Raw genomic sequence first — 26,695 nt, 5'->3', positions numbered from 1 at the left:
ATATACTAGTACGCAAAAATTGTATTGAAAAAAATACCAACGGAAGCATTAGGAGTAGGCTACGCCACTTTTCTAGGTGCTTTTCAAAGTGATCTTACAATGAGTGCTATGTACCCTACTCTATCAACTAAAAACCCGGACGTGAGTGAAAAGTTACAACTGAATCAACTCACATCCAAAATTGGAGAAAAGAGATGGGTAGTATCGACAGAATTGTGACTTGTCAAGTATCATGACGAAATTTGGCTGCGCGTTGGAGTCAATTTCCTGCGAAGGCCCGGCCAACACAGACCTAAATCTTAATCGTGAAATGCAATTATTTTTTAGTGTTTAGCTATGTTTTAACTTAAACTTTTCCGTGCTTTTCTAAGAGCTCTTATAAATAACTTTTTCCAATTGTAGTTATACTCCTTTTTCTCTGTAGACAGTGTTCTATAAAGAATGCCAGTCTTCTGTTAGACTACCCAATTGGTATTTCCAGCGAAATTCATATTCCAATATGAATTTCATACTCCAATATGAATTTCCTACCACCTGTCAATGGACTGCACTCAAGTTCACCATTCAATAACGACTCTAAGTTTTCCTTAAGATTTACACTTAAAGTGTCTAGGAAGACGTTCAAAAATATTGAGACTAATCACGGTTGAGCGCCGCCGGGAACTATCACCTAGGCCATGCCCGTGCCTGAAAGAAAAAGTCAGGACGTTGATTCGAACGGATTTGAATGCAACGAGCACTAAGTACGGTCACATTATTGGAGGAATGACCGTGTGCTTGGTTCGTGATTTGGAGTCACAAGTGATAGCTGCAAGCTGATGTCACTCGAACCACTGCACCAACCCGACTAAGCGTATACTTACCTATCATACTTACCATACGAAATGTGCTTCATCAAGTCTTTTATACTGTCTCATAGATGATCGAAAAAAGCTACAGCTCATTATGGCGTCAGTTTAGCTTTAATGCTAAATTTCGCAAACACGGTGAACTAGATTGACAATAATAAAAAATGAACTTTATTCGTCACTTGCTGTGTTACTTATTATTAAGAATCTCAATTGTGCTAAACAAATTTTGACACGCAAAAAATGCTACAATAGAAACGGAAACGGTTGCACTCACGGATCGTGACTGGAACATGTATACCAATCCCGCCATAAGACCTAGAAGTTACTCTTCGGTTGCCACCAGGTGGCATATGAGTAGCATATTTCTATGAAATCTTTTGATGGCTGTCTGCTGTCTGCTTAACTGGGCATTGATGGCAGGTTAATTTTTAAAAAGTTTGTACTTCAAATATAGGAACTATCTTGCTTTCGGCGGATTATTCTCAGTTGGAACTTCGAATATTGGCGCATTTGAGCGAAGACGCAGGTCTTTGTTCTGTTCTTAGCCAACCCGATGGCGATGTTTTCCGCGGCATTGTATCGGTTTGGAAAAAGAAAAAGCAAGAAGAAGTCAGAGACGATGAAAGGCAAAAAGCGAAACAAATCTGCTACGGGATTGTTTACGGCATGGGATGTAAATGTTTAGCCGAACAGTTGGAAGTCGGGGAAGAAGAGGCTCAACTCTTTGTTAACACTTTCCACGCAACGTATCCTAGTAAGTTAATCGTGTGTGTTGTCAATTCAGGATATAGCCTAATCTTTCTAATCTGATTACATCAATGCCTTTTAGGTATACAAAGCTTTATAACAAACACAGTTAACCAGTGCCGCACGAATGGATTTGATGATGTTGATGCCTAATTTTCTTGACAGGTCAACCGATGTGGAAAAAAATTCAGGAGGAAAATGAATTGAGCTGCTGACATTGGCCTATTCTGGAATACATCAGTTTGCATCATAATCAGAAAGGTAATATTGCCTCTTTTGATTCCTTATCCAGTTGTACCTATGACTTGAGTCTGCGTAGATAAATTTCTTAGCTTTATTTGAAATTTGAGGCTGTGATAACTTTTTGAAAACGACAAGATATTTTCTAAACTAAAGCTTCACTAGATCTACCCAAAAGCAAGCAATCTTTATTTCAACATATAGATAGAAATTACTTGTTACACCAAAAGTACCCCGCCAGGGTGTGTTCTGTTATTTCCCGCCCGAATTATTTTGGGTAGCTTTTTTCTCAGAATTTATTAATCACATCGTCATGGTTTCAACTGCGCTAGGTTGGTTTACGTTAACGATCACATCATCGCCGTGTCTGATCCTTTTCGATTGCACAATATGATGCAGCGAGTGTGGGTGTATGTCGAAAATATAAATTACGCAGAAACCTCCATAGAAGGGAAACTTGTGTGATTAGCATCACACACACACACACACAAGAGAATCCAAACACATCCTTTGTTATTCAGATTATTTTCCCTTTTTTTTTTTTTTTTGTGTAAGGACAAGAGAAGGAAAACGCTGGAACTGTGTGCTACAATCATGATTCTTCTTATATTCTCCTCCGCTGGAAAACGATACTTTATTGTGTCATGACCAAGATGCTTAACAGGCGTCGGAAAAAAAAAAAAAAGAGGTTTGTCTTCCAACAAATGAATACAGACTTACTTGACTCCCAATTACAACTCGAAAGGTCAAGCGTTGGAATGGGATTGGCACCCCATTGCAATGCAAGACTGAATAGAGAGGTAAGAGCCCTCAGCTGATGTCACGATGTGGATCATATAGTACAGCAATATGATCTCCGTCCGGGCAGGTCTGGAGGTTACTCGATAGCAAGTCAATCAAGTGCTTAGCGCAACCCTTTTTTTTTTTTTTTTCTTTTTTTTTCTTTTTTTTTTTTTTTTCAATAACTAAAATCCAAACTGGCTAACCAAAACTTCTAACATCTAGTCAGAATATTTGAGCATTTCCTTTTAATGGAATTTCAGATTGAAATTAGGAAATTAACATTAGTGATGGAAATGCAAACTAAAAAATTTTACGCTACATCCTGCTACGCAATTAAAAACGGTAAAGATAAGTGGATTTCAACCTTGCCCAATTCAATGTTAATTGGCAAATGCAATCAATTGAAGCAATGTTCTATGCTAAACAACTAAATAGCTATATAAATTATACCAGACTGATGAATACCAATGATGTAAATCTCACTAATGTTCTAGTGTATAAATGCGTTCAGCAATTACAATGTTGTAGGGAAACAAATCGCTTTCATTAGCTTTGTTTGATACAAAATAAAAATATAACTGTACATATGAAAAACGCTACAATAGAAAAATCGTATGGTCTATTGTTAATCACGGATCGTGAATGGAACGTGCATCAGTCCCGCCGTAGGACCGGGAAAGTTCTCTTCGGTTGGCACTAGGTGGCAGGTGAGTAGCACGGGACCGATGAGGCAAGAATTTCTCGTGCCCGAATTCTTCATATGGTTCCGTTCAACTCGTATGTGTCTTTTCCGCACGTGGAAGAAACCAACCACATGGGAATTCTTTATTTAGTTCTGATTAACTTTAACCAGAAAAAAATGCATAGCAACTTTGATGAACTGGATTTTCACCTCATCCTTTTTCTGCTACCTTTGATCCTGTCTCCTGTATTAACTCCTTTCCTTGCTGTGTTGTGTCCTTAGCTGACTCTTGCGGCTCTGCACACATAACAATGTAGCATTCAGAATTTGAACTATTTGCACATGATGTGTTTAGATTTTGTCTTACCTTGTCTTTTTGCACTAGCATTCTGGCCGGTTTCCTTAGCATTCTGACTCAATTCCTCTGAAGGCTTCATCTTTTGCTGATTCTTTCCTTTCTGAAGAAGGGGGAAAAAAAAACACATTTAGCTTGTGCACAGTGACATATCATACACCCAAGTACAAACCATGTCCTTTATCAGCTGCCTTCTGGCCGGTTTCCTTAGCCAATTACATGCATCTGGAGGCCATATCTTACGCCAGGCTTTCTTGATGAAAACGCTTGTGGCAGAATAACAATCACAGATCCAAAACCAGTCATCTTTATGGCATCTTAGGCAATGAACAGGCACAACCCATACCTTTAGAAAGAGAAAGAAATTACAACCAGCCCAATCAGATAACCATGCTGTCAATAACTTTAACAAATGTTTCAAAATGTTTAAATAAATTGAACACCCTTAAATTTATTCTTGAATCCAATCCCTTATTAGACAAATGTGAAAATTCCCTATTTAGAATCAATAAGTTGAAGAATACAACCACAATCTTTGGTAAAGAATATGGTATGGAACGCCATGGTATTGAAGCTGTAAGAAATTATACAAAACATTACAACTCTTGATACCGCATTTTAAAGATAGGAAAACCTTCGTGATAAGTAAAATCTGTGATAGTTGACGCACGATGGTTGATGTTTAGATTACCTCTCAGGGACAGCATGAAACTCATTTTGCTTCTTTCTTGCAGCCACAAGGAATAACTAGAAGACAAAAACCTCATCCAACCCATTGGTACAACAGAAAGAAAGCCAGCAGTAAAATCAATATTATATAGCCTCACGCTAACAAAAAAAAAGGTATCATGACACATTCACTTTCCAACTGATGCAGTTACACGAAAAACTTTATTATTTTTCCCACCATGGGATGTCAATTCTCAAGAGGAGAATATGACTGCCCTGCTTAAAAAGCCGAAAGCTCCCGACCTTCAAGCAACAAGTTTCAAACAACCTGCCATCTAGGGGTAAAAATCGACAGTATATTTTGAAACCTGAACTCAGTTGCTTCCAGCTAATCAACCATTCAAATTTTTCTCACTGATAAACGCAAAGTCTTTGATTTCCCATCTAGTTCAGTCTTACCATTCAAAAGACAAACGATACAAAGCTGAACATACATAGTACATTGACAAGTCATCAAATTGGGTTCTTACTCTGAAATGCTGCTTTCTGGAACCTCAGCTGCTTACTCTTTCCAACACTTAAGGCAAAACAGACAGATGAACATGTGACAACTAAAATGAAACGATAGCATTACTTTTCTAAATGGCCGTCTAGGGCTAGAATGTTTACGAAGTATATCAATTGTAAGATTCGAAACCTTGATAAACTTGTCTTTGGCTTCACCAAAAGGCAAGAAAGTACTAACAAATTAGCAAAATCGGTTAAAACATTGGAACTGCTAAATTCACATTGGCCGCTGAAATTGAGAACTTCATATGACTTGAAGACAGAAAAATGGTATGTGGCTGCTACGCTTCAGTCCGCAGCTATTTTAACAATTCGCTGAAACGGCATAGTTTCGAGAACTTTGTTGAACTTCAGTACTTCGTAATAGTGTAGCCTATTATTTTTAATCTGTGTTGCGCGGACTGCTGCAACCATGTTATGACTACTAAAGCCTAACGTATTCCGTCCGCTCGATTGGCACAAGATATTGTTTGTCTAACGGATTCAGAGTACTAATTAGTAAAAATCATACTTGAAAATTTATAAACATATACATCCTATGACTGAAATGGTTGCGATACCTCATACTTTAACTCACGCGTTCTATTTTGGAAATAAAAGTTTAATAGATTACCGACAAAATCAATCGAAAAGGGAAACGACGTAGTTACCAATAAGTTGGCTGGCTCGGGTGAACTTTGGCTTATGCCTGCAAAGCAAACAGCGCTTAATAAGTAATATTATTGATTAACCTTATACGATAACAAGATGGCTTTAAAATATTTTCTTGATTTGAAGGTAAACGGTTTTGAAGTTCGTATGAAAATGGATACGGGTTGCCATAATTCTATCATCAACAAACGCATATGGCAACAGATGGGCGAGCCGGAATTAACGCACAGCTCGAGATTAAGAAAATCAGCCCTTGGATCAGCATCCATCAAAGGGGAATTCAACGCAAAGATAACGCTCGCCGAGGAGGAATATGTCTTGCCGATTCAAGTAGCCGACAACGAAACTACGCGAAGTCTGCTGGGACGGAGGTGCATTCCAACTCTGTTAAATATTAACTGGAACGCATTTTTCAACAATCGAACCATCACAAGGCTTTCCCAGATCTGCCGTCGAACCCAGCTCAAGTTGCGTGCCGATGCGATGAGGTATAGATCTAATCTCCTCTACATGAATTTGGTAATGGAAAAAACGGTGATGGTCTCGTGAGATGTGAACGGCGGACCCACACCTGTACCACGAGAGCACCACGAGAGTACCACGTATCCACCGGCTGCCATGCCAGTTCGATCGAAACTAAAATTGCATTTGTACAATACAAAAGCATTTACTAGATTATAACAGAACGAATCTGTTCAGGCATGAGTCTTCTTGTCGTTTCTGCCGTTTTCTGTCATCTATAGAAAACAAGGCGAATATGACGTGCACAATACGACATACTGACTGCAGTAACCAACCAGCTAGTCATTTTCACTTCCATACAATCGCCAAAGTAACGGGCCGAACGACAGCCATCAAAAGATTTCATAGAAATATGCTACTCATGAGTAGCATAATATATGCTATATATATATATGTATAAAATATGCTATATATATATATGCTATATATATATAACATATGCATATGCCACCTGGTGGCAACCGAAGAGTAACTTCTAGGTCTTATGGCGGGATTGGTATACATGTTCCAGTCACGATCCGTGAGTGCAACCGTTTCCGTTTCTATTGTAGCATTTTTTGCGTGTCAAAATTTGTTTAGCACAATTGAGATTCTTAATAATAAGTAACACAGCAAGTGACGAATAAAGTTCATTTTTATTATTGTCAATCTAGTTCACCGTGTTTGCGAAATTTAGCATTAAAGCTAAACTGACGCCATAATGAGCTGTAGCTTTTTTCGATCATCTATGAGACAGTATAAAAGACTTGATGAAGCACATTTCGTATGGTAAGTATGATAGGTAAGTATACGCTTAGTCGGGTTGGTGCAGTGGTTCGAGTGACATCAGCTTGCAGCTATCACTTGTGACTCCAAATCACGAACCAAGCACACGGTCATTCCTCCAATAATGTGACCGTACTTAGTGCTCGTTGCATTCGAATCCGTTCGAATCAACGTCCTGACTTTTCTTTCAGGCACGGGCATGGCCTAGGTGATTGCCAATCATGAATTTGAAGAAATGGATACCAAATGATTGCAAAGGTCGCCACTGTGGCAGCGCCAATCTGGACCAAATTCTTTAGTTGGGAGGGAAGTGAGGAACCTTTAGGTTGACAGGAAGCCAGCAAATAGAAGTATTGCATGATACAACTCCATCTGCTTAAAGTTTAAGGCAGCTGAAAAGGCAATTGCTGCTAACACATTCTTTCCCTGAGAAACAAAAATGATTGCCCACAAGGTCAACCCCAACGAAACACAATTGTACTGAAAATGACCATAATCTATAAGGGTGAGTCCAGAGTGTGAGGACAAAGCAAAGAAAACCCATTTGTACTTATTACTCATCTTCAAGCTTCTAATGTAAAAATAAAGTGCACTGACAAAGAAAATACAATCAGACACAAGGACGGACATCCTCATGAAATATTGGTGGTCAAAGTTTTCAAATCCCTGAGACACATGGAGTTTTACATAGTCTTGGTTGATTTTCTTAGCCACCGATCCAGTTAGGTAGCTTTGATATGCTGTGAGAGGAGGGTAATCCAGTCCCCAGTACAATAAATCATTGTCTGTTGTATTTCTATACCTGATGAGATGGATAGGGGAGAACGGGGTCAACTTGGACACGGGTCATATTGGACAAAGACCCTAAGTGCTACATGTTATGGAAAGTTTTTTTTTTTTTAAATTTTTGTATAGACTGCAATGTTTAACGTTCAAGAAAAAATATTGATTAAAATCGAATCATTATTGTTCTTGTTATCGCAGAATTAAAAAAATGGCCCGGTTTGATGTAATATTCTTCCCTATTACTGTAAGCATTTTTAAAGTGAAAAACCCTACAAATGAATAAAATAATGTTATGTGAAATAGCCAATTCATTTCTTTAATGATTGATAAAAAACTTAAATTTTAATGCCTTTCTAGTGTTAAGTTATTAACGAAATACTAAATAGCACCGGGTTGGGTCATTTTGGACACACAGTTTTGGGGTCATATCGGACAACTTCGATATTGGAGTGGGAGGTGCTTGTGGAGAAGCCATATACGTAAAAATAAGATATCGATTACAAATCGATACTCGATACTCTGTTAAGCCCTCCCATTTTACTCTACCCGCCTACAAATTAATTGTCCATTTCAGCCCCCTATTTCGTAAAAATGACATAACTCTCTATTTTTCATTTCTATTGCAAATATTTCAATATGAATGAATAAAATATTGAATAAGCAGTCTACCCATATTTTTTTTAAATTTATTTTATGTCTCCTAATGAGGAAAACTGGCAGTGTCCAATCTCACACCGTCCCTGTCCAGTTTCGCCCCGCCGTTTAAATAAAAACTAAAAAAAACCGACTTCATTAAAATCCTTATAACTCGTTTATTTTAAGACTTAAAAATTACAAAAAAATTGTGGAGTTACCCAAGAAGGTGCTGCACCATTAACTAAAAATAAATATTAGAAAAAGAACATGGAAATCTAAATAAAGAGGAAAGAAATTTTTTGTCCAGTTTGACCCCGTTCTCCCCTACCCTATGAATAATATCAGCCAACCTATCTCGACATCAAACCTACCAATCCTGTATGGGTAAGTTAACCGTAATTTCCATCCAATGTCTTTGAGCTTCATAATCTCCAAATTTTGGAGGTTGATTTTTGCCAGAATATGGGAAAACTGAGACACCCAGTTTAATGATGATTGTAGTCAAAGCAATCACTTCTAACTTGTAAGGGACCTCCATAGTGAATCCTTACTACGCTATGACTACTATGACGAAAATCACTAAAAATAAATAACAAAACGAAAAAACCAAACAAAAAAACAAAAATAGCTGAGTTAATTTAGTGTCTTCAAGTCGCAGCCTGCAATTATGGGTAAAGTATACATTTCAACTTGTCTCATCCTTTTTTGTGTGTTAATATGACAATGCAATTGTTGAGTTAAAGGATTTGTATGTTGTATATAGAGGTGGATTGATTGTTGAAAGTTTTGATGACTGCAATTATGTAACTGATTTATTAAAACCAATGGTTTGATTCCAGCAGCTTTTTATGGTATTATGCTGCTACTGGCTGTCGTGTCACTGATGGCTGGGTGGACCATGGGTGTGCCGATGGATTCGTCTTCTTCCGAGTACGGTAGTTATTCATACCAGACGACTACTGCTGCGCCGTACTACACCACTGCTGCGCCGTACAACACCACGACGTATGCTGCCCCCAGTTATTACACTACAAAGGCGCCCGAGTACTACCCCACAACATATGCGGCCCCCACTTACTACACCGAGGCTCCCAAGTATTACACCACCAAGGCTCCTGAATACTACACCACCAAGGCTCCTGAATACTACACCACCAAGGCTCCTGAATACTACACCACCACGTATGCAGCTCCGACTTACTATACGGAGGAACCAAAATACTACTCCGCACCGAGCTATTACACAGAAGCGCCAGTATATTACACGACAACGTATGCCACTCCAAGCTACTACACCGAGGCTCCCACCTTCTATACCACAAAGGCCCCTGAGTATTACACCACAACTTACGCTTCACCAGTTTACTACACCGAGGCCCCAAAATATTACTCTGCTCCAAGCTACACTGACAACCGTGTCGAACTACACAACTACAGAGGCGCCCAATTATTACGTAGCACCAACTTACTACACTGAAGCCGCCCCATCTTACTACTCCGAGCCGACCTACTACACTGAAGCCCCGAAGAACTACGCTGCCCCAAGTTACTACACCACGACTGCTCCTTCGTACTACGTCGAACCTAGCTACTACACCACAACTTATGCTGCTCAATCTTACTATACTGAGGCTGCTGAATACTACACAACTAAAGCCCCGGAGTATTATACGACGAAAGCTGAATACTACACCACCACTTACGCCGCTCCAGCTTATTACACTGAGGCTCCGCAATACTACACAAAAAAGGCATCCGAATACACAACGTATGGTGCCCCAAGCTACTACACCGAGGCCCCCAAGTACTACACCACCACTTACGCTGCTCCAGTTTACTACACTGAGGCTCCCAAATATTCGGCTCCACAATACACTACAACATATGCTGCCCCAAGCTATTATACAGAAGCCCCGAAGTACTACACTACAACATATGCCGCTCCGGTTTACTACACCGAAGCTCCTCAACAACCTATGCTACTCCCGGCTACTACACCGAGGCTCCAGCTTACTACACAACTACCTATGCAACCCCATCCTACTACACTGATGCTCCCAAGTACTATTAATCGTGAAAATTGCGCTGTCCATCAAGCTCGATGATGGAATATTCAGATTTGATTTTATCATTTACAGTCCTCGTTCCAAAATAAGTATTTCCATTTATGCATTCACTATAGTTAAACATTCGTATGGAAAACGACTATAGTCGTTTTCCATACGAATGTTTCCAAATGAATTGTTGAATACAGATACAATGCCGTTAACAAATCCCCTCGTTCTTTTTATTTTGTATCAAATAAAGCTAATGAAAGCGATTTGTTTCCCTACAACATTGTAATTGCTGAACGCATTTATACACTAGAACATTAGTGAGATTTACATCATTGGTATTCATCAGTCTGGTATAATTTATATAGCTATTTAGTTGCGTAGCATAGAACATTGCTTCAATTGATTGCATTTGCCAATTAACATTGAATTGGGCAAGGTTGAAATCCACTTATCTTTACCGTTTTTAATTGCTTAGCAGGATGTAGCGTAAAATTTTTTAGTTTGCATTTCCATCACTAATGTTAATTTCCTAATTTCAATCTGAAATTCCCTTAAAATGAAATGCTCAAATATTCGGACTAGATGTTAGAAGTTTTGGTTAGCCAGTTTGGATTTTATTTATTGAAAAAAAAAAAAAAAGAAAAAAAAGGTTGTGCTAAGCACTTGATTGACTTGCTATCGAGTAACCTCCAGACCTGCCCGGACGGAGATCATATTGCTGTAGGGGAGAGTGGGGCTAGTTGGCAGGAGGGCAAGTTTGCAATTCTTAATTTAGACGAATTGTGTGAAAGAGGTTTTATTGAAATAATTCATAGTCAAAGATGTTTATCGTGCCCACATTTGTGCAAAGTTTTATAAATTTATCCCAAATAGTTTAGGAAATAGAAAATAATGAAATTTTTTGCGTCAAATCCACAATAGTTGCGTGCTTGGTATTCATCAGTTTTATCTTTTCTTGGTATGCATATAATTTTTAAAAAATATTAGTTTTATAGAAAATTGTGTCCTCTATCGAACTGTAACAATGGATTTGTTTTAATCAATTATAAAGGAGTAATAAAAATTTTTATTTGAATAAACCCCGGGTTGGGGCAAGTTGATACATTGCAACATGGGGCATGTCGGCATAGCCTGTCAAAATGTCAGGGAATTGTAAGTCAAATTTTTGCTAGATATGACTTATGGTGAACAGTGGTATGCATTAGAGGCCAAAATTTTGGCAAATTTTAAGTGTTTCACTTTATACGATGTTCACCTGTGAAATGTTTGCCTGAATTATGTATATTTTTTTTATTTTTTGCATTTAAGGCTATTAATCTTTATGTAAGTTATCACAACTTATTTCTGAGTTTCCCACTCTAAAATAACTATAGGATTTTTGTTTATTGTAATGTTATTCTAGTTTGTTTACAACATCAACATTTCACTGAAATCCGTATTTGAAATACATGGGGCCAACTTACCCCACTACCACTGCCAACTTACCCCGTTAGTGGGGCATGTAGGCAAATTTTTTTTAGCTTTTTGAACGTTGATTTCGATATAAATTTTTCAACGTAGATCAAATAAAAAAATAGCACGAGAAAGCTAGTTATCTGAGCTTTCTTTTACAATTTTTTGGTGGCAAAATATGAAAAATTAAAGAAACCAGAGAAGAAATAAAAAAAATTGTACCAACTAGCCCCACCCTCCCCTACTATATGATCCACATCGTGACATCGGCTGAGGGCTCTTACCTCTCTATTCAGTCTTGCATTGCAATGGGGGGCCAATCCCATTCCAACGCTTGACCTTTCGAGTTGTAATTGGGAGTCAAGTAAGTCTGTATTCATTTGTTGGAAGACAAACCTCTTTTTTTTTTTCCGACGCCTGTTAAGCATCTTGGTCATGACACAATAAAGTATCGTTTTCCAGCGAAGGAGAATATAAGAAGAATCATGATTGTAGCACACAGTTCCAGCGTTTTCCTTCTCTTGTCCTTACACATAAAAAAAAAAAAAAAAAGGGAAAATAATCTGAATAACAAAGGATGTGTTTGGATTCTCTTGTGTGTGTGTGTGTGTGTGTGTGTGATGCTAATCACATAAGTTTCCCTTCTATGGAGGTTTCTGCGTAATTTATATTTTCGACATACACCCACACTCGCTGCATCATATTGTGCAATCGAAAAGGATCAGACACGGCGATGATGTGATCGTTAACGTAAACCAACCTAGCGCAGTTGAAACCATGACGATGTGATTAATAAATTCTGAGAAAAAAGCTACCCAAAATAATTCGGGCGGGAAATAACAGAACACACCCTGGCGGGGTACTTTTGGTGTAACAAGTAATTTCTATCTATATGTTGAAATAAAGATTGCTTGCTTTTGGGTAGATCTAGTGAAGTTTTAGTTTAGAAAATATCTTGTCGTTTTCAAAAAGTTATCACAGCCTCAAATTTCAAATAAAGCTAAGAAATTTATCTACGCAGACTCAAGTCATAGCTACAACTGGATAAGGAATTAAAAGAGGCAATATTACCTTTCTGATTATGATGCAAACTGATGTATTCCAGAATAGGCCAATGTCAGCAGTTCAATTCATTTTCCTCCTGAATTTTTTTCCACATCGGTTGACCTGTCAAGAAAATTAGGCATCAACATCATCAAATCCATTCGTGCGGCACTGGTTAACTGTGTTTGTTATAAAGCTTTGTATACCTAAAAGGCATTGATGTAATCAGATTAGAAAGATTAGGCTATATCCAGAATCGACAACACACACGATTAACTTACTAGGATACCTTGCGTGGAAAGTGTTAACAAAGAGTTGAGCCTCTTCTTCCCCGACTTCCAACTGTTCGGCTAAACTTTTACATCCCATGCCGTAAACAATCCCGTAGAAGATTTGTTTCGCTTTTTGCCTTTCATCGTCTCTGACTTCTTCTTGCTTTTTCTTTTTCCAAACCGATACAATGCCGCGGAAAACATCGCCATCGGGTTGGCTAAGAACAGAACAAAGACCTGCGTCTTCGCTCAAATGCGCCAATATTCGAAGTTCCAACTGAGAATAATCCGCCGAAAGCAAGATAGTTCCTATATTTGAAGTACAAACTTTTTAAAAATTAACCTGCCATCAATGCCCAGTTAAGCAGACAGCAGACAGCCATAAAAAGATTTCATAGAAATATGCTACTCATATGCCACCTGGCATATGCCCATCTTGTGCCTACGTTAAAATACCTAACTACAACCCCAAAGCAAGGTACAAACCCCCCCTCCCCACCCCCCTAAATGGACTTCGAATTCTTGCCTCATCGGTCCCGTGCTACTCACGTGCCACCTAGTGCCAACCGAAGAGAACCTTCCCGGTCTTACGGCGGGACTGATACACGTTCCATTCACGATCCGCCCAGCCAATCATACTGCTGCAGTAAGGATGTTGAACGTCTGGTTTCTTAACCGTTATTTTAATTTGCGACGTCATAAAGAGAAGAGTATCATTGTAAACTATCGTCGGTAATTTACGTTGCCAAATAGTGTCTCCCATCGAACTGCTTTTTTCATTGCTCGCATTGACTAATGTTTCCATTCTCGTCGTTTTCGCAAACCGTAGGCCTACGTGGTTTTGTTTATAAAATCCAAATAGAGTCGTGCAAATAACTTATGGATCCTCGGAAGTGATTGATTTAAGTGAAAACTAGCACTGCGTGGGATATGTCAAACCAACGTCACGGTAAAACCCACAACACGGTGGAAAACCAATCCGATTTCTTTTGCAGATACTATTGCAATTTACAAACAATTAACACAGAATGCTGTTATTCTTTCTATTAATAATACTTTGATGGCCATTAACGATTAATTCAACTTGAATATCATGAAAGAGAGCCAATACCTTTCGTCGCCCCCCTGGTGGCGGACGCCGTAAGTTCCCAAACATTATTGGAATCACGCGTGTCAGTTTCCTTTAATATAGGAGTCGGACCGGCTCCTATAGAAGAACAGTTCGAGTTGCAGAGAAGAGATCCCGGGGATTCACGAGTCTGTAAACGGTATTACGATTACGTTGCTAATTCCAAATGTTCATTTTGCAGGGGGATAATGGGAGTGATGACGTACATGCGATATTACCGAAGTCTACATGGTAATAAAAAAGTAGAAAGGTTAAACACTGTCCCAGTGCACACTAGTATCGTTCATACACCAGCCGGCTGTTACCCAAAAACAAAACAAAAAAGGCAATTGGCAAGTCAATGGTAACGGCCGTTTAATGGGTATGGCGCTACGGTGGCCGGTCTTGATAATATCGGGACGAGCATGTACGTCTATCACTCCCCAACGAAGGCCTAAACGGCCCTAATTCTTTTGAGCATTTTTAGGCCTGCCTTTTGACTCGTGGTGATATAGGTGGACCAACAAGGACATGAGTGTAGGCTACATGCGACATTGGCCTAGGGATTGCCTTTGGGTCAATGCTAATAGGTTAAACACTGATCCCAGTGCACACACGTATCGTCTTAACTCAATCGGCTTTTTACCAAAGGTAAGTAAACCAGTTAAGTCAACGGATGGTAAGAGCCGCTCAACGAGCAGACGGATTGTACGTGTGGCCCGTCGTGATAGTATCGCGTCGAGCATGTAGATATCACTCCAACGGACTTAACAACAGGCCTAAGCGGCCATCGTATTTTAATTGGTGTAGTGTAATTTGAGGAACTAACTTCCGCCTCGGTCTACGGACCAAAAAGGAGCACGGGCAGGGCCTAGGGGGAAGTTCCCGACGGCGCTCAACCGTGGATAATGAGATGGAAAACTGTTTACCCGTTTTTCTTTTGTTTCTCAGAACCGATCAAGATCCGAATCCAGCAACTCGGTGGGCCTCACGTTTTAAGACTGGCTCCTTTCTTCGTGATTGATCACATAACAAGTTGTACGCCTTTCCATTGTGTAGCTATACCTTACCTTTTTCTGACAACATCGAATAAACTTAGTTTTGCATCACTCATTGTTTTCATTACAATTGGTAAATGTTATACAAGAATAGTAGTAGGAACGGTTTAGATTAAAAGCTCAAAACGCTAAAAACTTTAATTATCCTGGTTCCAAAAGAGAAGTTGAAAATGCAGTGCCGAAATGACGTTTGCTACGAGTCAAATGCTATGTGCCAAATTCCAGGCATGAAAAGCACGCTAATCGGTAGGTGGCGTGAATCGAACACGGTCTGATTAATTACGATGGAAAGTAAACCTGCCTTCGTTAGTCATCTGTTCAAAAGGACAGATACGGATCTGTAGAGTTTTAAAATCTCGATAAGGGAATGGAGAACTAGCCGAACTAAATGAGTAAATGTAAAATTTGCGTTAATTCAAATGCACACAAGCATTTCCGTAGGTTCTCATGTTTGCGTACCCCTGTTTTTATCGCTTCAGGTGGTTGGTTTTCCTTTTTTCTCATCGACCATGTCTTTTTCGTTTTGTTGATACCATATTGTATCAATCGAACCATCATGCGATTAGAAAATAATGAAATCATTCGTAAACGTGAAGCTGAAACTTGCCGAACCGAGACAGCTCGATCAAACGACAAGTATTTTCAAAATTGTAACATACAAACCGAGAAGTTTGACGATTGGACATCCCCAAGAAGTGCACAGTTGAGCCATCGTCAGTCCAAACTCCGTGAAACAGAAATAGATGTGGAAACTCGAAGAATAAAACTTAAAAAGTTATATCAAGCAGATAGATTAAAGGAAGAAGAGGCAATGAAAAGAATTCAAAAAGAAGAAGAAAAGCAAAAATGGGAATGTATGAAAGAAAAAGTACAACATTTTCGGCACTCTAAAAGTGCAAAACTGAGTGAATTCTTAGAAAACAAGGAGCACGAAAAGTGGAAATCTACCAATGATTCTTTCAGAGTGTTTGAATCTGAATTGAAAAAACAACAACAGAAAGAAATGTGGACGATACAGCTACAACAGAAAGAAGAGGAGAAAGCTAGGTTAATGGAAGAAAAGAAAAGGGAGGCTGCACAAATGGAACGCTTGGTTCAAGAAGAAAAGAGAAGGAATGAACTTGAACGACAGATGGAATTGGAAAAGAAACAGCAGTGGAAAAAAGATTTGGATGCTCAAGTTGAACAATTGAGGTATATAGGATATTTTTGTACTTCTTCATTTTCATGTTATGATGTTCTACTCATAGGGCAATGGACTTTGATGCGAATGAAAAACGACGAGAACAGGAGAGATTGATGGCAGAAGCTGCAGGGTTGGAGGCTATCAAAGAAGAAATACAGATAAAAGAAGAAGAAAGAGCAAAAAGAAAACAAAATGGGTACAATGCTTTTATTTTTTCTGTATCAATTGTTTTTGATAAAACAATGCGTATTTTTAGAGAATTTTTGACCAAACAACATTTGGCAAAACTGAGGCAACGTTCGAAAGAAGTGACCGCTGATCTGGAAAGAGAAATGAGTTTCGTGGAAAAACTTGCTGAAAGTGATCGTGCACAACAAAAAGAAAAAACACGTCAGGATATAATGCGATTTTTAGAACTCGTTGAAAACCATCGTCAAATTGAGAAAGAACGTTTGCAGCAGAGCGAGTTTTTGTTCCAGTAATTCATGCTTCCTTTCCTTTTAAGTGAAGAAATGAATTTTAACGCATCTCTTTTGATAGGGAAGAGGCAAAAAAACTGTGGGAAAAAAGAGAATCAGAGTGGGAAGTTGAAAGATTAGCTCGCAAAAAGTTAATGGAAGACGTGATAACGATCCAGAAAAAACAGGCAAGGCACCTGTCTTTATATGAATAATTTAAACCGCTTGTTCTACATAGTTCAAATTCTTTTAGATTGACGAGAGACTACTTGTAGCACGACAAGAAAGGGAGCGACTTATACTTGATCGGGAGGAACTTATTCGCTCGCTCGAGGGCTACCACAATCAAATGAAGATGAAAGAGATGGAGACCAAAACTAAACAGTTTCAAACGAAAGTGGATCTGTTAGCCCAAATTCATCAAAAACAACGTAGTGAAGAAGAATTAATTAGGCAAGAAGAGCAAAAACGCAAACATCAAGAAATCATGGAAGCAGCTCACAGCCAAAAACATTGGAATATATCAATGGATAAACTCAAACTTTAATATCATAAATACTTCATTCCTTTTCAAATTCGAAGCACTTGTCATGTTTTTCCCTTTTATGGATAATACCCTTTGTGTAGTTTTTAAAATATACTAGTACGCAAAAATTGTATTGAAAAAAATACCAACGGAAGCATTAGGAGTAGGCTACGCCACTTTTCTAGGTGCTTTTCAAAGTGATCTTACAATGAGTGCTATGTACCCTACTCTATCAACTAAAAACCCGGACGTGAGTGAAAAGTTACAACTGAATCAACTCACATCCAAAATTGGAGAAAAGAGATGGGTAGTATCGACAGAATTGTGACTTGTCAAGTATCATGACGAAATTTGGCTGCGCGTTGGAGTCAATTTCCTGCGAAGGCCCGGCCAACACAGACCTAAATCTTAATCGTGAAATGCAATTATTTTTTAGTGTTTAGCTATGTTTTAACTTAAACTTTTCCGTGCTTTTCTAAGAGCTCTTATAAATAACTTTTTCCAATTGTAGTTATACTCCTTTTTCTCTGTAGACAGTGTTCTATAAAGAATGCCAGTCTTCTGTTAGACTACCCAATTGGTATTTCCAGCGAAATTCATATTCCAATATGAATTTCATACTCCAATATGAATTTCCTACCACCTGTCAATGGACTGCACTCAAGTTCACCATTCAATAACGACTCTAAGTTTTCCTTAAGATTTACACTTAAAGTGTCTAGGAAGACGTTCAAAAATATTGAGACTAATCACGGTTGAGCGCCGCCGGGAACTATCACCTAGGCCATGCCCGTGCCTGAAAGAAAAAGTCAGGACGTTGATTCGAACGGATTCGAATGCAACGAGCACTAAGTACGGTCACATTATTGGAGGAATGACCGTGTGCTTGGTTCGTGATTTGGAGTCACAAGTGATAGCTGCAAGCTGATGTCACTCGAACCACTGCACCAACCCGACTAAGCGTATACTTACCAACATACTTACCATACGAAATGTGCTTCATCAAGTCTTTTATACTGTCTCATAGATGATCGAAAAAAGCTACAGCTCATTATGGCGTCAGTTTAGCTTTAATGCTAAATTTCGCAAACACGGTGAACTAGATTGACAATAATAAAAAATGAACTTTATTCGTCACTTGCTGTGTTACTTATTATTAAGAATCTCAATTGTGCTAAACAAATTTTGACACGCAAAAAATGCTACAATAGAAACGGAAACGGTTGCACTCACGGATCGTGACTGGAACATGTATACCAATCCCGCCATAAGACCTAGAAGTTACTCTTCGGTTGCCACCAGGTGGCATATGAGTAGCATATTTCTATGAAATCTTTTGATGGCTGTCTGCTGTCTGCTTAACTGGGCATTGATGGCAGGTTAATTTTTAAAAAGTTTGTACTTCAAATATAGGAACTATCTTGCTTTCGGCGGATTATTCTCAGTTGGAACTTCGAATATTGGCGCATTTGAGCGAAGACGCAGGTCTTTGTTCTGTTCTTAGCCAACCCGATGGCGATGTTTTCCGCGGCATTGTATCGGTTTGGAAAAAGAAAAAGCAAGAAGAAGTCAGAGACGATGAAAGGCAAAAAGCGAAACAAATCTGCTACGGGATTGTTTACGGCATGGGATGTAAATGTTTAGCCGAACAGTTGGAAGTCGGGGAAGAAGAGGCTCAACTCTTTGTTAACACTTTCCACGCAACGTATCCTAGTAAGTTAATCGTGTGTGTTGTCAATTCAGGATATAGCCTAATCTTTCTAATCTGATTACATCAATGCCTTTTAGGTATACAAAGCTTTATAACAAACACAGTTAACCAGTGCCGCACGAATGGATTTGATGATGTTGATGCCTAATTTTCTTGACAGGTCAACCGATGTGGAAAAAAATTCAGGAGGAAAATGAATTGAGCTGCTGACATTGGCCTATTCTGGAATACATCAGTTTGCATCATAATCAGAAAGGTAATATTGCCTCTTTTGATTCCTTATCCAGTTGTACCTATGACTTGAGTCTGCGTAGATAAATTTCTTAGCTTTATTTGAAATTTGAGGCTGTGATAACTTTTGAAAACGACAAGATATTTTCTAAACTAAAGCTTCACTAGATCTACCCAAAAGCAAGCAATCTTTATTTCAACATATAGATAGAAATTACTTGTTACACCAAAAGTACCCCGCCAGGGTGTGTTCTGTTATTTCCCGCCCGAATTATTTTGGGTAGCTTTTTTCTCAGAATTTATTAATCACATCGTCATGGTTTCAACTGCGCTAGGTTGGTTTACGTTAACGATCACATCATCGCCGTGTCTGATCCTTTTCGATTGCACAATATGATGCAGCGAGTGTGGGTGTATGTCGAAAATATAAATTACGCAGAAACCTCCATAGAAGGGAAACTTGTGTGATTAGCATCACACACACACACACACAAGAGAATCCAAACACATCCTTTGTTATTCAGATTATTTTCCCTTTTTTTTTTTTTTTTTGTGTAAGGACAAGAGAAGGAAAACGCTGGAACTGTGTGCTACAATCATGATTCTTCTTATATTCTCCTCCGCTGGAAAACGATACTTTATTGTGTCATGACCAAGATGCTTAACAGGCGTCGGAAAAAAAAAAAAAGAGGTTTGTCTTCCAACAAATGAATACAGACTTACTTGACTCCCAATTACAACTCGAAAGGTCAAGCGTTGGAATGGGATTGGCACCCCATTGCAATGCAAGACTGAATAGAGAGGTAAGAGCCCTCAGCTGATGTCACGATGTGGATCATATAGTACAGCAATATGATCTCCGTCCGGGCAGGTCTGGAGGTTACTCGATAGCAAGTCAATCAAGTGCTTAGCGCAACCCTTTTTTTCTTTTTTTTCTTTTTTTTTCTTTTTCAATAACTAAAATCCAAACTGGCTAACCAAAACTTCTAACATCTAGTCAGAATATTTGAGCATTTCCTTTTAATGGAATTTCAGATTGAAATTAGGAAATTAACATTAGTGATGGAAATGCAAACTAAAAATTTTACGCTACATCCTGCTACGCAATTAAAAACGGTAAAGATAAGTGGATTTCAACCTTGCCCAATTCAATGTTAATTGGCAAATGCAATCAATTGAAGCAATGTTCTATGCTAAACAACTAAATAGCTATATAAATTATACCAGACTGATGAATACCAATGATGTAAATCTCACTAATGTTCTAGTGTATAAATGCGTTCAGCAATTACAATGTTGTAGGGAAACAAATCGCTTTCATTAGCTTTGTTTGATACAAAATAAAAATATAACTGTACATATGAAAAACGCTACAATAGAAAAATCGTATGGTCTATTGTTAATCACGGATCGTGAATGGAACGTGTATCAGTCCCGCCGTAGGACCGGGAAAGTTCTCTTCGGTTGGCACTAGGTGGCAGGTGAGTAGCACGGGACCGATGAGGCAAGAATTTCTCGTGCCCGAATTCTTCATATGGTTCCGTTCAACTCGTATGTGTCTTTTCCGCACGTGGAAGAAACCAACCACATGGGAATTCTTTATTTAGTTCTGATTAACTTTAACCAGAAAAAAATGCATAGCAACTTTGATGAACTGGATTTTCACCTCATCCTTTTTCTGCTACCTTTGATCCTGTCTCCTGTATTAACTCCTTTCCTTGCTGTGTTGTGTCCTTAGCTGACTCTTGCGGCTCTGCACACATAACAATGTAGCATTCAGAATTTGAACTATTTGCACATGATGTGTTTAGATTTTGTCTTACCTTGTCTTTTTGCACTAGCATTCTGGCCGGTTTCCTTAGCATTCTGACTCAATTCCTCTGAAGGCTTCATCTTTTGCTGATTCTTTCCTTTCTGAAGAAGGGGGAAAAAAAAAACACATTTAGCTTGTGCACAGTGACATATCATACACCCAAGTACAAACCATGTCCTTTATCAGCTGCCTTCTGGCCGGTTTCCTTAGCCAATTACATGCATCTGGAGGCCATATCTTACGCCAGGCTTTCTTGATGAAAACGCTTGTGGCAGAATAACAATCACAGATCCAAAACCAGTCATCTTTATGGCATCTTAGGCAATGAACAGGCACAACCCATACCTTTAGAAAGAGAAAGAAATTACAACCAGCCCAATCAGATAACCATGCTGTCAATAACTTTAACAAATGTTTCAAAATGTTTAAATAAATTGAACACCCTTAAATTTATTCTTGAATCCAATCCCTTATTAGACAAATGTGAAAATTCCCTATTTAGAATCAATAAGTTGAAGAATACAACCACAATCTTTGGTAAAGAATATGGTATGGAACGCCATGGTATTGAAGCTGTAAGAAATTATACAAAACATTACAACTCTTGATACCGCATTTTAAAGATAGGAAAACCTTCGTGATAAGTAAAATCTGTGATAGTTGACGCACGATGGTTGATGTTTAGATTACCTCTCAGGGACAGCATGAAACCCATTTTGCTTCTTTCTTGCAGCCACAAGGAATAACTAGAAGACAAAAACCTCATCCAACCCATTGGTACAACAGAAAGAAAGCCAGCAGTAAAATCAATATTATATAGCCTCACGCTAACAAAAAAAAAAGGTATCATGACACATTCACTTTCCAACTGATGCAGTTACACGAAAAACTTTATTATTTTTCCCACCATGGGATGTCAATTCTCAAGAGGAGAATATGTATGGCAACCGGTTTTACCAACATTTATTTTTTCTTTTTCCCAAAAAAAAAAAAAATCTCTACTCTTTCGCCATCTAGCGGTCGATCTTGAACTCGGTTTCCCAAGTGATTTATTCCCTTTGTGTGACATTGCACTATTGCAGTTGCAGTCGAAGTCCTCGCGTTGCTGAGTCCCTCAAACAGCCTGCTGATTTCTGAGCACAACATCAATCTTAAGTGATTTCGTCGGCCGAAAGCGTCAGGTACAACACCTCTTACTCATCATTATTAATTATTATGTGTTAGCCTTACACCTTATTTTTACTTTAAGACGTTGAATTCTGAGCACAGCATCACCATGGCTCAAAATTATTTGGTCGGCCGAAAGCGTCAGGTACAACACTTATTAATCATTATTATGCGTTAGCCTTACATCTTATTTTTACCTTCAGACATTGAATTCACCATCTGATAAGGGTATGAAGGTGAATTCCATCAGTGCTGTACTTAAACATTCTCTGTCAGTAGTTCCATGTCCAGACGGGACAGAACATCTATGGGATAGAATCATATGCTACGTTGGTAAGTGTTACGCAGTGTGCTTTCATTATAGTTAATACTAATAGCAGTCTCGTGTTTTATTCAGGACTTGGTTATTCAGTGAGAAGAATAACGTGAGCTGTACTTAAACATTCTCTGTCAGTAGTTCCATGTCCAGACGGGACAGAACATCTATGGGATAGAATCATATGCTACGTTGGTAAGTGTTACGCAGTGTGCTTTCATTACAGTTAATACTAATAGCAGTCTCGTGTTTTATTAAGGACTTGGTTATTCAGTGAGAAGAATAACGTGAGAAGAATAACAACACACAACATTTCTCATTAGACTTGCAGGTGGGCATCATTTAAGAATGATATACCTTTTTTATACTTAAGAAAACCCCTTGAAAGTTCTTCTTCGCGTTCAGTTAGGGATGACGACTTCAAAGACAAAACATCTGGAACAGGTTGGAAAGAATTGCTTCTCGTTCCTTCCAACAACCGGCTTTTCGTAACAACTGTTTCTATCTCTCGTAAATGCAATGCTAACACATAACAAAAAGCAGACTCCATTTTAAAAAGTAAAACAACCAAGTTAACAATCTTCTTATTACCGTTCTTTACCTTTTCATTAGGTTTCACCATGTTGAATTCAACTTGACCGACATCAGCAGTACTGCAGGAGCGACGCTTTCACTTTCAGAGCCTCAGGAACGCGAGGACTTCGACTGCAGTATCACACAAAGAGACAGTGTTGCCACGAAAAAAATCATGATCGGGATCGTTTACTGTTATATTAAAGTCTGTTGGAGACAATGTTGTCATAACATGCTTCAAAACTCTCCCTGTAACAATTTCCCCTCCACTTTCTTTAATGTAACTTTGCAATTCTTCTACACAAAGAGAAATACAGATGGGAAATAACAAATGTGACACAAGAAATCATTCGTTTGTAGAAATGAATCGGAATCTTTCCAATACCAAAAGTCAGCATCATTGCCTGCGAGCCTGCCAATGTTTTCCGTACTTGCCTTCAAATATAAAATTTGGTCATTGATGTACATCACAATTGAAAATATATCCAACCTATGTACATAATTTGTATTTCTTACTATGCATTGTGCTACTTTCATGTAGTTGAGGCCAACAGGTTGCACAGGTTACCCTAACCCCATTACTCTTGGAGTATATGTTATGCAGTAAACTTTTAATGCAAAGCACAAGTAGGACTGTAGGAGATTTAGTAGCTACTTTTTATTTTTGTTGCTTTCTGTCATTGGACGATTTGCGCAGTTAATAGACCGGCCGAATAGCAGCTGGCGCTGGCCACACCGTCTCGGACGTGGTAAACCGTTTACGAGTAACGTGGCGTGTAGTATGCAAACGGGAATTTTAGAGGTACCCAAAAGAGTATTAATGACAAACTGTGATGTACTCTGTGAAACTTTACCTAGTGCGCCTGCGAATTCCAACGAGTACTAAGAGAAAATGTGTAAATATACGTAAACTTCAGCTTAATTCAAGGCAGGACCATATTACTTTACTATGAAAGTAATGTGCCAATTATGAATCAAACCACAAGACAGCAGCAATAAGAACTTTTAACGCATTTGAACAAAAATCATGTTCGGAAGATGCGATGCGTGATTGACTCGTTAAAACCGGTTTTTAAAAATTCATTCACAGGTTTTAAAAACTTTGGTTCCTCCCGCTCATATTGCAACGTGCACTTGGGACTCATTTAAATTGACGTTCCACGATAGATGATATACATATGATAGGGCACGCAGATATTATGTCCAGAGGTGTGCGCCTACCTACCCAAAGATTTGCGATGATACTTAAAATACAATGAAAGCATTTTGTCGACAGTCAAATTCTTAAAACGCTTAAAAGCTAAACAATCACGGAAAAGGAATTCACATGCGTCGCCTTTATTAAATTAAACGGAGTTGTTCCAATTAACATGACGTGATTGACTGTATCTATTTCAAAAAGCACCAGCAAAGGAGAATCTCAAAAAGAATTGTTGATTGAATAGGTGTATTTTTTGCACATAATAAAGGGAATAAATCACTTGGGAAATAATAAAGGGAATAAATCACTTGGGAAACCGAGTTCAAGATCGACCGCTAGATGGCGAAAGAGTAGAGATTTTTTTTTTTTTTTGGGAAAAAGAAAAAATAAATGTTGGTAAAACCGGTTGCCATAAATATGACTGCCCTGCTTAAAAAGCCGAAAGCTCCCGACCTTCAAGCAACAAGTTTCAAACAACCTGCCATCTAGGGGTAAAAATCGACAGTATATTTTGAAACCTGAACTCAGTTGCTTCCAGCTAATCAACCATTCAAATTTTTCTCACTGATAAACGCAAAGTCTTTGATTTCCCATCTAGTTCAGTCTTACCATTCAAAAGACAAACGATACAAAGCTGAACATACATAGTACATTGACAAGTCATCAAATTGGGTTCTTACTCTGAAATGCTGCTTTCTGGAACCTCAGCTGCTTACTCTTTCCAACACTTAAGGCAAAACAGACAGATGAACATGTGACAACTAAAATGAAACGATAGCATTACTTTTCTAAATGGCCGTCTAGGGCTAGAATGTTTACGAAGTATATCAATTGTAAGATTCGAAACCTTGATAAACTTGTCTTTGGCTTCACCAAAAGGCAAGAAAGTACTAACAAATTAGCAAAATCGGTTAAAACATTGGAACTGCTAAATTCACATTGGCCCTGAAATTGAGAACTTCATATGACTTGAAGACAGAAAAATGGTATGTGGCTGCTACGCTTCAGTCCGCAGCTATTTTAACAATTCGCTGAAACGGCATAGTTTCGAGAACTTTGTTGAACTTCAGTACTTCGTAATAGTGTAGCCTATTATTTTTAATCTGTGTTGCGCGGACTGCTGCAACCATGTTATGACTACTAAAGCCTAACGTATTCCGTCCGCTCGATTGGCACAAGATATTGTTTGTCTAACGGATTCAGAGTACTAATTAGTAAAAATCATACTTGAAAATTTATAAACATATACATCCTATGACTGAAATGGTTGCGATACCTCATACTTTAACTCACGCGTTCTATTTTGGAAATAAAAGTTTAATAGATTACCGACAAAATCAATCGAAAAGGGAAACGACGTAGTTACCAATAAGTTGGCTGGCTCGGGTGAACTTTGGCTTATGCCTGCAAAGCAAACAGCGCTTAATAAGTAATATTATTGATTAACCTTATACGATAACAAGATGGCTTTAAAATATTTTCTTGATTTGAAGGTAAACGGTTTTGAAGTTCGGATGAAAATGGATACGGGTTGCCATAATTCTATCATCAACAAACGCATATGGCAACAGATGGGCGAGCCGGAATTAACGCACAGCTCGAGATTAAGAAAATCAGCCCTTGGATCAGCATCCATCAAAGGGGAATTCAACGCAAAGATAACGCTCGCCGAGGAGGAATATGTCTTGCCGATTCAAGTAGCCGACAACGAAACTACGCGAAGTCTGCTGGGACGGAGGTGCATTCCAACTCTGTTAAATATTAACTGGAACGCATTTTTCAACAATCGAACCATCACAAGGCTTTCCCAGATCTGCCGTCGAACCCAGCTCAAGTTGCGTGCCGATGCGATGAGGTATAGATCTAATCTCCTCTACATCAATTTGGTAATGGAAAAAACGGTGATGGTCTCGTGAGATGTGAACGGCGGACCCACACCTGTACCACGAGAGCACCACGAGAGTACCACGTATCCACCGGCTGCCATGCCAGTTCGATCGAAACTAAAATTGCATTTGTACAATACAAAAGCATTTACTAGATTATAACAGAACGAATCTGTTCAGGCATGAGTCTTCTTGTCGTTTCTGCCGTTTTCTGTCATCTATAGAAAACAAGGCGAATATGACGTGCACAATACGACATACTGACTGCAGTAACCAACCAGCTAGTCATTTTCACTTCCATACAATCGCCAAAGTAACGGGCCGAACGACAGCCATCAAAAGATTTCATAGAAATATGCTACTCATGAGTAGCATAATATAT

General features: G+C 38.7%; 7 protein-coding genes, 1 long non-coding RNA gene and 1 pseudogene across 15 annotated transcripts; 5 read left to right on the top strand and 4 right to left on the bottom strand.

The window, feature by feature from the left end:
- The first annotated feature begins 1,095 nt into the window (after window positions 1-1,095).
- On the top strand, window positions 1,096-1,851 carry LOC123474621 (DNA polymerase theta-like). Of its 2 annotated transcripts, XM_045176894.1 has the most exons (4): window positions 1,096-1,267; window positions 1,338-1,605; window positions 1,681-1,707; window positions 1,764-1,851. In XM_045176894.1, the coding sequence occupies exons 1-4, from the start codon at window positions 1,232-1,234 to the stop codon at window positions 1,811-1,813; spliced, it is 381 nt and encodes a 126-aa protein (XP_045032829.1). In that variant the 5' UTR covers window positions 1,096-1,231; the 3' UTR covers window positions 1,814-1,851. The 2 variants fall into 2 exon arrangements, with proteins under 2 accessions (XP_045032829.1, XP_045032830.1); XM_045176895.1 differs by lacking the exon at window positions 1,681-1,707 and having other exon boundaries at window positions 1,191-1,267.
- Window positions 1,852-3,094: 1,243 nt separating this feature from the next.
- Window positions 3,095-4,374, bottom strand: LOC123474550. Its single transcript, XM_045176761.1, has 4 exons — window positions 4,350-4,374; window positions 3,831-4,102; window positions 3,671-3,761; window positions 3,095-3,600 (listed from the first exon to the last, which is right to left on the bottom strand). Exons 1-4 carry the CDS (start codon window positions 4,372-4,374, stop codon window positions 3,515-3,517), a joined length of 474 nt encoding a protein of 157 aa, XP_045032696.1. The 3' UTR covers window positions 3,095-3,514.
- A 2,721-nt stretch (window positions 4,375-7,095) lies between these two features.
- Window positions 7,096-9,066, bottom strand: LOC123474618 (dolichyl pyrophosphate Man9GlcNAc2 alpha-1,3-glucosyltransferase-like). The gene is made up of 2 exons (XM_045176886.1): window positions 8,626-9,066; window positions 7,096-7,634 (listed from the first exon to the last, which is right to left on the bottom strand). The coding sequence occupies exons 1-2, from the start codon at window positions 8,790-8,792 to the stop codon at window positions 7,154-7,156; spliced, it is 648 nt and encodes a 215-aa protein (XP_045032821.1). The 5' UTR covers window positions 8,793-9,066; the 3' UTR covers window positions 7,096-7,153.
- A 44-nt stretch (window positions 9,067-9,110) lies between these two features.
- On the top strand, window positions 9,111-10,634 carry LOC123474617 (annotated as a pseudogene).
- A 1,432-nt stretch (window positions 10,635-12,066) lies between these two features.
- On the bottom strand, window positions 12,067-13,478 carry LOC123474625 (DNA polymerase theta-like). 3 transcript variants are annotated; one of them, XM_045176905.1, is made up of 3 exons: window positions 13,427-13,478; window positions 13,089-13,356; window positions 12,067-13,013 (listed from the first exon to the last, which is right to left on the bottom strand). In XM_045176905.1, the coding sequence occupies exons 1-3, from the start codon at window positions 13,460-13,462 to the stop codon at window positions 12,943-12,945; spliced, it is 375 nt and encodes a 124-aa protein (XP_045032840.1). In that variant the 5' UTR covers window positions 13,463-13,478; the 3' UTR covers window positions 12,067-12,942. The 3 variants fall into 3 exon arrangements, with proteins under 3 accessions (XP_045032840.1, XP_045032841.1, XP_045032842.1); XM_045176906.1 differs by having other exon boundaries at window positions 12,067-12,930; XM_045176907.1 differs by having other exon boundaries at window positions 12,067-12,930; window positions 13,097-13,356.
- A 2,045-nt stretch (window positions 13,479-15,523) lies between these two features.
- LOC123474609 (trichoplein keratin filament-binding protein-like) lies at window positions 15,524-17,496 on the top strand. The gene is made up of 5 exons (XM_045176874.1): window positions 15,524-16,439; window positions 16,496-16,627; window positions 16,688-16,909; window positions 16,972-17,077; window positions 17,143-17,496. The coding sequence occupies exons 1-5, from the start codon at window positions 15,634-15,636 to the stop codon at window positions 17,434-17,436; spliced, it is 1,560 nt and encodes a 519-aa protein (XP_045032809.1). The 5' UTR covers window positions 15,524-15,633; the 3' UTR covers window positions 17,437-17,496.
- A 69-nt stretch (window positions 17,497-17,565) lies between these two features.
- On the top strand, window positions 17,566-20,668 carry LOC123474622 (DNA polymerase theta-like). 4 transcript variants are annotated; one of them, XR_006649500.1, is made up of 4 exons: window positions 17,566-18,377; window positions 18,443-19,128; window positions 19,287-19,382; window positions 19,693-19,913. XR_006649500.1 is itself a non-coding variant. In XM_045176897.1 (3 exons), exons 1-3 carry the CDS (start codon window positions 18,755-18,757, stop codon window positions 19,272-19,274), a joined length of 375 nt encoding a protein of 124 aa, XP_045032832.1. In that variant the 5' UTR covers window positions 18,715-18,754; the 3' UTR covers window positions 19,275-19,374. The 4 variants fall into 4 exon arrangements, 1 of the variants encoding a protein (XP_045032832.1); XR_006649499.1 differs by lacking the exon at window positions 19,693-19,913 and adding an exon at window positions 19,917-20,668 and having other exon boundaries at window positions 17,574-18,377; XR_006649498.1 differs by lacking the exon at window positions 19,693-19,913 and adding an exon at window positions 19,917-20,668 and having other exon boundaries at window positions 17,585-18,377; window positions 19,204-19,382.
- On the bottom strand, window positions 20,605-25,260 carry LOC123474619. 2 transcript variants are annotated; one of them, XM_045176888.1, is made up of 7 exons: window positions 24,847-25,260; window positions 21,861-22,108; window positions 21,613-21,743; window positions 21,342-21,515; window positions 21,181-21,271; window positions 21,043-21,110; window positions 20,605-20,974 (listed from the first exon to the last, which is right to left on the bottom strand). In XM_045176888.1, the coding sequence occupies exons 2-7, from the start codon at window positions 22,018-22,020 to the stop codon at window positions 20,957-20,959; spliced, it is 642 nt and encodes a 213-aa protein (XP_045032823.1). In that variant the 5' UTR covers window positions 22,021-22,108; window positions 24,847-25,260; the 3' UTR covers window positions 20,605-20,956. The 2 variants fall into 2 exon arrangements, 1 of the variants encoding a protein (XP_045032823.1); XR_006649496.1 differs by lacking the exons at window positions 21,613-21,743; window positions 24,847-25,260 and having other exon boundaries at window positions 20,605-21,110; window positions 21,861-22,107.
- On the top strand, window positions 22,190-23,558 carry LOC123474626. The gene is made up of 7 exons (XR_006649504.1): window positions 22,190-22,351; window positions 22,420-22,482; window positions 22,541-22,670; window positions 22,735-22,848; window positions 22,913-22,984; window positions 23,059-23,163; window positions 23,266-23,558. It is a non-coding gene; the product is annotated as an uncharacterized LOC123474626 (long non-coding RNA).
- Window positions 25,261-26,695: the final 1,435 nt, after the last annotated feature.

Source organism: Daphnia magna, linkage group LG7 (assembly GCF_020631705.1).
Source record: "Daphnia magna isolate NIES linkage group LG7, ASM2063170v1.1, whole genome shotgun sequence".
Classification (NCBI taxonomy): Eukaryota; Metazoa; Arthropoda; class Branchiopoda; order Diplostraca; family Daphniidae; genus Daphnia; species Daphnia magna.
The sequence above is the reverse complement of the archived record's forward strand: the minus strand, read 5'-3'. Positions and strand labels throughout refer to the sequence as shown.